Source organism: Cordyceps militaris (genome assembly GCF_000225605.1).
Source record: "Cordyceps militaris CM01 unplaced genomic scaffold CCM_S00001, whole genome shotgun sequence".
Taxonomy (NCBI): domain Eukaryota; kingdom Fungi; phylum Ascomycota; class Sordariomycetes; order Hypocreales; family Cordycipitaceae; genus Cordyceps; species Cordyceps militaris.
Window position 1 is genome coordinate 110,432 of NW_006271969.1, and position 10,140 is coordinate 120,571.

A 10,140-nucleotide genomic window follows, 5' to 3' on the forward strand; every position below is an offset into this window, starting at 1 on the left:
GCTGCCCGAGATGATTGATTTATTAACCGGTAGTTAGCGGCAAACTCACGCATCAATCAAGTGGTAATAAAATAAGAAAATGCAGTCGTCCTTTCCCGAACCAACCTAGCGCGGAGTTGCCAGCATATAGCAGCTCCCTGATCAAATAATAAACCCCGACTTTGGCACCACGGCTGGACAAGTCGAGAGAGCTTCACATAGTCGGCTCTGGCAAGTGGACAGCTGGCCGCAATTCGCAATTACACTTTGTGTGGGCCCCTGTCTGCACACGCATGTTGCTTCATGATCGTCTTCTTGCCTAACTAATAACTAGCCCACCTCGATAGTTCATTCCAGGCTTCGTCAAACCTCTTCTGTTCTTCCATTCAACTCGTCGCATCCTGCCTCCCCCGCTTCCAGCTTCCCATTCTCGACAATGACAAGATGTACCAATCCACACCACCATCACCACCACCACACAGTTACTCACCGTTGCTTCGACTCGCAACCATCTCCACACCAGCAACGCCAGCTGTCTATTACTGGTACGGATATGTACCTAGAAAACGAATATGATCCCCTAGATAGGTAGTTAGGTACCCGCCGCCAACCCTCCAGTTTGCCATGGCCCGCCCCGAAACGCTAGTTAACTAGTAAACTTATAATGCCCAAATCGAGGCGCCTTCTTCATCGATGTTGGGCGCCTCTCCTCACCCTTGTCGATCCTGGTACCCTACATATATCTGCGCTTCTTCTAATGTGCCAGTCAGTACCAGTATTAGCTCGTGCCTGTCCACTCCCGTGTACATGAATTCCCCAGTCCCTTCCTTGCCTGCGTCTGGCCTGTGCTGAGCGAGGCTGTGGTTGTAGCGGGGAACGTCGCGCACGTGTCCCAGTCAGGGAAATTCCCGTCGTTCTCTCTCACAATGAAAATGCAAATGTCGTAAAAAACCCCCGTCAAAAAAAAAAAACCCCTTCAAAAACAGACGCTAGTTATCTCATAATCATTTCATTGAACCCCTCCTTTTCAGCCTTTCACCGCAAGTATCCCCGCTGCCCTCCAACCAAAAGCTGCCACTAACTACCTACCTACCTAGTTACAACATTCAAGGCCAAGTCGCACCGTGCTGTTCTCTGTAACCTGAACAAATTACACCAAAATGCAATCAATTGGCGCCAACGGCTAGATCCGAGGCCTGGTTGAAACCAAGCATTCTTCTAAAAATAAAAGTCATTACTCGACCAATAACCAACCGACACTGGTCATCAGAAAACCTCCCAGCCAACGGTTCTCGTATCCCTGGCTCCGCGCCATCCCCCATCTGCACTGTCCGTCCAATCAGGCGCCCGTACCAATCAACACTTCCCCCACCACGTCTCATGCATCGAAGCCCCTCCATCGTCACCGTCTCGTAGGAAAACCGCCACTCTAGTTATTTCTCTCTCTTCTCTCTTTTCATATATACAGGTGAAGGAGCGTTCATTCTACCAGTCCTTCTTTTCTCTTTTTTTGCAGCATTATTTCTCCCCAAACACATCGATATCCAAGCACCATGGCTTCCCACGACGACGACACGATGCCCGAGGAGACACAGGGGTACAAGCTCTCCCAGCCCAAGCAGTCCCTCGCCGAGTACGAAAAGATGGGTAAGTAATGCGGCTATACGGTGCGGTAAATGTAATCGAGTTGTGATTTTTTTTCCCGAGCTCAGCGAGAAGATTGAGAGCGCTTGATGCCTTGTTCAATCAACATGCGCTTCCCCGCAGTGCCCCTCCTCCCGAGCCAACCGTCACTAACAACAACGTTCAGATGCCGGGGACGAGTCCCTCCAGCGCTACAAGCAGTCCCTCGGCCTCGGAGGCGGCAAGGACCTCTCAGACCCCTCGGACTCCCGCGTCTGCATCATTCTCTCCCTCACCATGCACTCGCCCAGCCGGGACCCCGTCACCATCGACCTGTCCCAGCGAGGCAGCGAGTCCTCGCTCAAGGACAAGCCCTTCAAGATCAAGGAGGGTGCCAAGTTTACCATGAGCGCCCAGTTCAAGGTCCAGCACGAGATCCTCAGCGGCCTCCACTACGTCCAGGTCGTCAAGCGCAAGGGCATCCGCGTCTCCAAGGACTCGGAGATGATTGTACGCGCCATCCCGCAGAATATTGCCCAAACGTGTGCTGACATATTGTGACAAATAGGGAAGCTACGCCCCCAACACGGACAACCAGCCTACTTATATCAAGAAATGTACGCCCGAAGAACACATGATACTACTCAACGGCCCACTGACACGCCCCGAACAGTCCAGGAGGAGGAGGCTCCATCCGGCATGCTCGCGCGCGGCCACTACAACGCCGTCTCCAGCTTCGTCGATGACGATAAAAAGACCCATCTCCAGTTCGAGTGGAGCTTCGACATTAGCAAAGAGTGGTAGCCGAATTTAACAAGGTTGCGATGTGTCCAAAACGATCAATAAAAAGGCGGAAGTGGTTAGTTTAGCATGGTACTGTACTTGATTTTATGATTCCAACAATATATCCTGGCATTGCACAACACGAATTTAGAATGAACACGTGCAGTTCTAGGCGCAAAACATATATAGACATGTTCTTCACACGATACAGACCTGCATTTCATCGCAATACAGAGTAGCATCTGGATTGAGCGTTCATCGCAAACAGCAAATGATGACAATGATTCTACATAAATTATACACGCCATTTTCAACATTTTCAAGATGCATGCTCGATTGCATTATTTACAAAAAGTAGTCTGGTAATGCGTTCCCGTCGCCAGCCTTGTCTATGCCGGGCTGCATGTCCTTAACCTGATCGTTCTCCGGCGCTGCGGCAAACACGTTGAAGAAACGCTCGCCATCACTATTGACTTCGAGCACGCTCGCCATGTTGCCGCAGCGATAGCAGTAGTTGGGTGCACTCCAGACCGTGCTCAGACGGTCCTCGTACAGCACTTGGAATCCTTCCTGGCACAACTGATGCGCACGCAGGATATGTGACATGTTGTTAACGGCCAGGAATTTCTTCACCACCTGTGCACCAAAGGTATAGCCCGCACCGCGCGGCGATAGTGAGAACTCGTCTCGGTCGGGGTCGGGGTCGGACCACACAAGGTCTGCCATCGGGCCCTCGTGAGGGATCTCGCGGAAGCGGTCAATGATTTTAATCTGGTCAATCGAGTGTATCGACGGAGATAGCCCTATTGAATGTCAGACCTGTTCTAGAATCGTTGACTTTCCCTGTGCTCATACCGCCATGGACACAGAATATTTGGTTATCAATCACGACGCTCAACGTCATAAAGTCAAACATGTCTGTGAAGTAGTGCCACACATTGGCATTGCCGTATTTTCGAGAGCACTCAGTATAAAATCCATATGATTGAGTGACGCCTCGAGATTCATGATTGCCACGAATCAAGTGGACGCGCTCGGGGTATCGCAACTTTAAGCAAACAAGGAGGGAAATGGTTTCGACGCTAAACATGCCACGGTCGACATAGTCGCCTACAACAGATGGTCAGTCGTGTAATTCGACAAGAGGCACGAGCCCAGCGGCAAACGTGTACCTAGAAAAAGATAATTTGTATCCGGACAATAGCCGCCTATGCGAAAAATTTCAATGAGGTCGTAAAACTGGCCATGGATGTCGCCAACAACCGTCACAGGGGCCTGCACGTGGACGACATTGCTCTCGCGCATGAGAAGCTCCTTTGTCTTGGCGCATATCGCCTCAATGACCGATTCGGCCAGGAGCTCTTTTTTATAGAGGCGCGAGATGCACTCGTCCAAATCGACCGAGGCTGTCCGAGGGTGTGGTTAGTTGCCGTCGCTTCAGGCCAGGCAGAGGGATGGCGGGCTGGCTGCTCACTCGGTAGGCCAGGCATAGTAGTTGGTGCGTCGCCGTCGTGCGGGCACGGCTAGCTGCAGCGGCGGGGAGAAGTTTCACCGAGGAGCGAATCGACGAGAAAATACGCGGTCGCGGGCCTTCAAGTAGTCGCGACGCAGGGAGGCAGGTTGCTTCGTCGTCGAGGTCGGGCGTGGCGGGATCGGCTCCAGGCAAAGGTCGTGACTGGAGGGGCGCTTTGGAAATGAGCCAACATGTTCGTGCGGGTGATTGCTGGAGGTTACAAGACAATGCTGCTGGGGAAGTAAAATCAAGTCGAAGCAGACATTGTGCCGGGACAGGAGGCGACTTGGGGGAGGAAGGACTCGAGAGCTGCCGTCGAGGGGTGCAGCGGTTGTTTGTGGGAGCTTAAGCAGTCAGGCTTTGGCTGAGAAATCATCATGAGGACGGAGTGGGCCAGGAGCTTTATGGGAGCCGCAACCCGCTAGGCTATGGTCAAGATGTATGTAATTGGGCCAGGTTATAAGAATATCCATTTTTAAACATAAATATAGTGTAACTACGAGGCCGGCGATGCACATTGCCGGCCGTCATGTTTCACTCGATGAGTTGCAGATCTACTAGAGGGTGCAGTTGCCTAGCGCTCCTCCCAGCTGTGCTTGCAATTTGGTGCTGTGCTACAGAGGGCTTCAGGCTTCAACATTCACTCGTGGACATGACAGGCCCACGCCATGTGTCCGAAAGCGGAGGACTCATTTGTACACGGCTTGTATCGCCAGCAGAGACAAGCATAGATGTAGACATAGACATTTTACAATAATAAAAGCAGCCCCTCTCTGCACTCTCTGTATGTCGGCACCTGTGAATCAGTTGTTTGCATGATCGCAAGCCAAACGCACTACCTGCATGCATGGCCCGTGCGTCAGCACCTCACGTGGTAGTCCAACGTCGCGCGCAGCAAAGCGCTGAGAGTAAAGCGCTGAAGCTCACAACACCACAAAAAGGCCTCTTCGCCGCGTCCTGCTCTCCGGCTTTGTGTCCCCGAGGCCCTCTCCCGCTCGCGAATGCCGCTTGGGGAGGGGTATGCCGTGAGCTTTGCCAGTGCTGTCGCCGCCACCCACCAGTCAAGGTGGTCGCCCACTTCATTGCGCCCAGCTGTGAGTGACACGCCCCAAAGCCATGACCGCCAGGCTGCAACATCTCGCTAACACGACTGCGCTCTCTCAGACACAAATATTCCGATTCATTTCTGCACCAAGGCCTGCTATAAGACCTGACGGCTTGGCATCACGCCGTTCTTGACATTGTTAACAGTATCCATTACTTGCGACAATCCATAAGTCCTGATGGCGACGCCCTGACACCGGCGCACCCAGTCACGACCTTGAGACAGCTTGTAGGACGCGAATTTGATCAAGCTTCTGCGTCTTGTAAACATGGCCGACCAAATAGCCGCCGAGTCTGCCCGACCCGATGAGCCGCAGTGTTACAACTGCGGTGGCATGGGACACTGGGCTGTTGCCTGTCCTGAGCCAACACGCGAGACGCCAGCGTAAGGCAGCCTTCACTTGACCGTCATTTCTTGTACTGATTTTTTTTTCACAGTGGCCTTGCGGCTTGGAGGAATGCCTCTGCGACGCGACAAGGAAGCGGCCGCGCGCAGCACAATGATGGCAGAAGGTCCAAAGGACCCATCATCACCAAGTACGGCCCTCCACCGCCGCCAACAGGCTATGGCGCGCATTTCCCGCCGCCTCCTGGATATCCACCACCTCATAGTTCTTACACGGCACCTCCGCCGCAACCTCCAACTCATCCTCACTATCCGCCACAATATCATTACCTTCCAGGTCATGGGCAACCACCACTGCCCCCGCCTCCACCTCCAAGCCACGGACATCACTACCCGCCTCCCGCTTACCATCCGCCACCAGAGTCTTATCATGGGCAGCAGCCACGGTCATCCTATCCAGGGCCCTCACCAACATATGGCGCACCGCATACAGCACCGCATACAGCACCGCAAAACTACGGCGGCTATCCGTACTCAACACAAGACAGCCCGCAGTTCTTCCCGCCTCGGCCAGCGTACAGCGGATCATACACGCAAGGATCTGGCAGCGGCCAAAAGCGTCATCATCAACGACCACAACCGACTCACAGAAACTCTGCTCCGTCACCTCCAAAGTCACACACCTCTCAGGTAGCATCCTCACCTCCCAAACCACCTGCGTCCTCTCCTCCTACACACATTGCTCATGCACTACCACCGAAGCCGCCAAAAAGTGTTCATGATATTGACCACGGGCGCGATCAAAGGAACAATAAACGGAAACATGACCATCAAACAAGACCCAGAGATATTAAAGAGCACCATCCTGGGAGAAATCATGGAAGCCCGAAAATCCCCCCAGTCATCCATAACAATCATCATCATCAGAGCAACGCAAGTGCTCAACATCACCAAGGGCCCCAGAACAGACTAGGAAAACAAGGGAGCAACAGGAGACGCTCCTCTGCGGGCAATCACGGATCGAACCAGCCGCGAATGCAACGGCAACAGTCAAAGGATTCGCTCACACCGCAGGCCACGGGGCCACAGAGCTCGCCTCAACTCAATAACGAAGATCGCAGACCCAACAACAATGGCGAGACGCACCATGAGCACCATGATCAGCACAAAACTGCCGATAGACCCAAGGAAGACTCCAATCCGCCAAAAGCGGCCGAGACAAGCCCGATCCTCATACAGAGTGTTCCTTCGCTGCCACCAAAGCCCAGCCTGGTAGTGGAAGCATATGTGCCCAAGGCTCCAGACGAGCGCGCGACCAGGCACCCCCTCGATTCCATCAGACTATCCGAGAGAAATGTCTCCGACGTCGACGGGAACAAAGAAAGGGACCGTGATGATAGAAGCTCTACTGCTAGACATGGAACAAAATCCGAATCATCAGCGCAAGAAGATGCTGAAAGAGATGAAAGGCCACTTAAGAGGTTTCGCCGCGACAGCCGTGACCGGTCGCGGAGTACTAGTAGACACCGAGACAGCGACGATTTGCCTCCTCTGAACCGACGGAGGTCGCGCTCGGTCCAGCGACGGTCCAGCCCTTCTCGTTCGCCCAGATCAAGAAATTCGTCCGTCTCAAGCCGGTCTTCGGATCTCAACTCACTCGAAGCGGAGCTGCTAGGTGTGTCAGCTCGCAGGCCGTCGACAGAATCAGAGCAGCGGCGTCGGCCCGAGAGAGTCGCTCCACCTAAGGCCAAGCGTCGAAAACCTACCAATTCGGCATTTAGGTAAGACTGTCTTCATTTCCGCTTCCCAAGCTATCTAGCTAATGCAAACGTAGTCGGAGATGGTAGCGAACCTTGAACTAAGTACTGGAGTTTTTGGGTTGAAGGTATACTCTCTCATCGATACCCGTCACGTTGCTCTTTCCTCCCTCCGTTATTAGAGAGATGATTTGACCTTGATATTTTAAAGTTTCTCTTGTTAGTTGCCGACTTTGGAAATTTCCAAGTCATCTTACAGCTTTGCCAGCCCTCTTTGCTACCTTCCTTCTTTACGATCACTATTGTTTCTGGGATAAGATGTTTTGGCGTTGGTGGCTGGAAAATAGCGCGATACACTTAACCATGGCAATGAAGTTTCTTGTGTTTGAAAGCGAGCTCGACTGTTGGAAGATGGGATGCCGATGTGACTGAAGAAGATTTTGTGAATTGACTAAGGAAACAGGAAGAACTAACAAATAGCTAATGACTCAAAGGAAATTACAGTGTATATGATATATCTTGCGCCTCTACATTTGTCTGGGCGCTGGCTTGCCTAGAATCAGGCGCAGCCTTTTTACTCGTCTTCCTCATCCTCGAGCTCCTCGGCCGCGTCAGCCTTGGTGTAGTCGATCTGGGGGACGGCCTCGCGGGCAATCTCCATGCGCTTGCGAAGGCGGTAGGCGATGGCGCGCTTGCGGGCGGTGGCGTTTTGCGTGAAGGCGGCGGAGCCGCCAAAGGGGCCGGCGGCGGCGCTGTTGCGGACGCGGACGATGCAGACGTTCTTGACGCCGCCGACGGTGCCCTCGCAGGTCATGCCGGCGGGCATCTTGACCTGCAGGGGGAAGTCGGTGTTGGTGGCGAGGGACAGGCCGCCGATGCCGAGGCCGGGAACGTCCTTGGTCACCTCGGCCTGCTGGAAGGCGCTGGCGTCCGTGCCGCCCGAGGTGCCGTCGACGGCGGCCGTCAGCGGGCCTGCGCCGTCCTGGTTGATCTGGCGGTACACGAGGCTGACGGTGCCGGTGCTGTCCGAGGTGGGCATGCCCTGGGTGCTACCCATGCCGGCCGTGTCGGCGACCATGCTCTCGGCGGCAAGGTTACTCTTGGTGCCGCCGCCGCCGCCGCCGAGGCCGCCGAGCAGACCACCGAGACCACCCGCGGCACCGCCAGCAGCACCGCCAGCACCACCAGCTCCGCCGAGCAGACCGCCGAGACCACCCGCAGCACCGCCAGCAGCACCGCCAGCAGCACCAGCGCCGCCGGCAGCACCGCCAAGGAGGTCGCCAAAGAGCCCTCTGACCATATTCTTGCGCTCCTCATGGCGCTTGGCCGCGCCGGCGGGGAGGCCTGAGAGGTCGTCCTCCTGGCCGACGCCTGCCGAGGCGCCGTTGTTCTTGGGCGCGTTCTTGCTGGTGCCCATGAAGGCGGCCACGTTGACGGCGGCGTCGACAGGGCCGGTACCCTGCGTCTTACCCAGAGGGTTCTGCTGCATGTCTCGGTTGCGGATGATGGAGGTGTCAGCCTGCGAGCCGCAGCCGTTGGAGGAGCAGTCACGGGGTGTGCCGTCAGTGACTGTTCATGTGTGTGTTAGCGGACTGTGCACATTGTTGTGTCGAGTCAGGATCTGAACATACCACCGAGACCGGGCATCATGACACCATTGTCACCCTTGATCATGGTGACGAGTCCATGGGCCGAAGCCGTGGAGACCAGGGCGGCGTAGGCAAAAGCGTAACGCATTTTGAAATGTGAAAGGAGAAGTATATGGGTTATTAAAGAAAAGGAGGGGTTTGCAAAAGGATGGTGTAATAAGACAGAAATACCAGAGCCGCCAGGGCTAAATGAAGAATGCAAGTGAAGGAAGCGGAAGGGCAGGAGGCTGTGAGTTTTGAGTCTGAATGAGCAAGAAAGAGAACTTAGCAACGGGACAGGTTCATTGCCTTATATAGAAAGACTTGGCAGACTTGACGTGATGCGATACAGGGGAGAATGAGCCGTGAAGCAAAACATGTCGAGGCTAAGACGGCAGCCATCGCCCGGCACGCGCGACGGCCGGAGAGGGGGGGGGGCCCTGTCACCGGGGGACAGACGAGGTGCGCCGGGGGGTTACCGTTGCAGAATACAAGACCAAAAAGGGAGGAATTCTGTGACGAGTTTCGGTGGTGGGTGTCGTTCTGGCGGGACGGTTTTGCTAGGGAAGTGGAAGAGAAAACCTTGTACAGAAGATTCATCGTCCATTGGTCGTATGGACGAGGGGCGAAGCAGCAAGTTGGCGTTTCGAGAACGTCGGTGGACATGGGGGGGGGGGGGGCATCATGGTTTGACAGCCATCGACAACGGCCCGGAGACATCCGAGTAGGGTCAGAGGTGCGTTACTGTGGTATTGTGTGTGTGATGGGAATAACTCGTCGTGTTGGAACCTTGCTTGCCCTGAAACTGGACAAGTGATCTGACAGGTTGATGGGGTCGGAACCAATGAGGAGGGGGGGGGGGGGGGGGGCGCAGCGCATCCACGTTTGCATAGAGTAGTTTGCTTAGTATATGCTTGGAAATCTATGCGGAACGGAACATGGATTTTCTTTTTTTGGCTTAGGTGAAGTCAAGTTGGCAAGGGGCGGTACGAATCTGGGGTTGGTTCGTTTTAGAGGCGAGGATGAAACTCGGACCAGGAGTTGCTGATACTTGCTGCTACAGAGAACGGAAACAGAAAACAGTCACGAGAAAACAAGGAAACTCATGAAAATCCGAAAATCCGAAAATCCGAAAAAAAAAAAACAAGGGCGGTTGGTCATCCATGTTTAATGACACGGATTGATGCTACGGAGCCGACAGTCGGAAAATGGGACAGACACTGCCCCGGCGCGGTACATCGGCACATACAGGCTATACAAGTCCAAGTGGCAAAACAAAAATACAGTTTCAAGATTCAAGTGTCGAGAGATTCCCATCGCCCTGCTGCATGTATCGAGGCCATCTTTACAGCCTAGTGTACGGAGTAGGTGTCGATGGCATCTCCTCTGAAGCCCCATCTCTGTATG

The 10,140-nt window shown here is 54.2% G+C and overlaps 4 protein-coding genes across 4 annotated transcripts; 2 read left to right on the top strand and 2 right to left on the bottom strand.

Annotated features, from left to right (window-relative positions):
* Positions 1-1,532: 1,532 nt before the first annotated feature.
* CCM_00034 (rho-gdp dissociation inhibitor) lies at positions 1,533-2,406 on the top strand (the record flags this gene model as incomplete). The annotated part of the gene is made up of 4 exons (XM_006665194.1): positions 1,533-1,626; positions 1,790-2,112; positions 2,171-2,219; positions 2,276-2,406. 4 exons carry the CDS (start codon positions 1,533-1,535, stop codon positions 2,404-2,406), a joined length of 597 nt encoding a protein of 198 aa, XP_006665257.1.
* A 324-nt stretch (positions 2,407-2,730) lies between these two features.
* On the bottom strand, positions 2,731-3,875 carry CCM_00035 (serine/threonine-protein phosphatase PP2A catalytic subunit; the record flags this gene model as incomplete). The annotated part of the gene is made up of 4 exons (XM_006665195.1): positions 2,731-3,188; positions 3,241-3,495; positions 3,558-3,791; positions 3,860-3,875. The coding sequence occupies 4 exons, from the start codon at positions 3,873-3,875 to the stop codon at positions 2,731-2,733; spliced, it is 963 nt and encodes a 320-aa protein (XP_006665258.1).
* Positions 3,876-4,745: 870 nt separating this feature from the next.
* CCM_00036 (Zinc finger domain-containing protein, CCHC-type) lies at positions 4,746-7,287 on the top strand (the record flags this gene model as incomplete). The annotated part of the gene is made up of 4 exons (XM_006665196.1): positions 4,746-4,992; positions 5,288-5,387; positions 5,441-7,129; positions 7,212-7,287. The coding sequence occupies 4 exons, from the start codon at positions 4,746-4,748 to the stop codon at positions 7,285-7,287; spliced, it is 2,112 nt and encodes a 703-aa protein (XP_006665259.1).
* Positions 7,288-7,679: 392 nt separating this feature from the next.
* On the bottom strand, positions 7,680-8,842 carry CCM_00037 (cell surface protein (Mas1); the record flags this gene model as incomplete). The annotated part of the gene is made up of 2 exons (XM_006665197.1): positions 7,680-8,674; positions 8,737-8,842. The coding sequence occupies 2 exons, from the start codon at positions 8,840-8,842 to the stop codon at positions 7,680-7,682; spliced, it is 1,101 nt and encodes a 366-aa protein (XP_006665260.1).
* Positions 8,843-10,140: the final 1,298 nt, after the last annotated feature.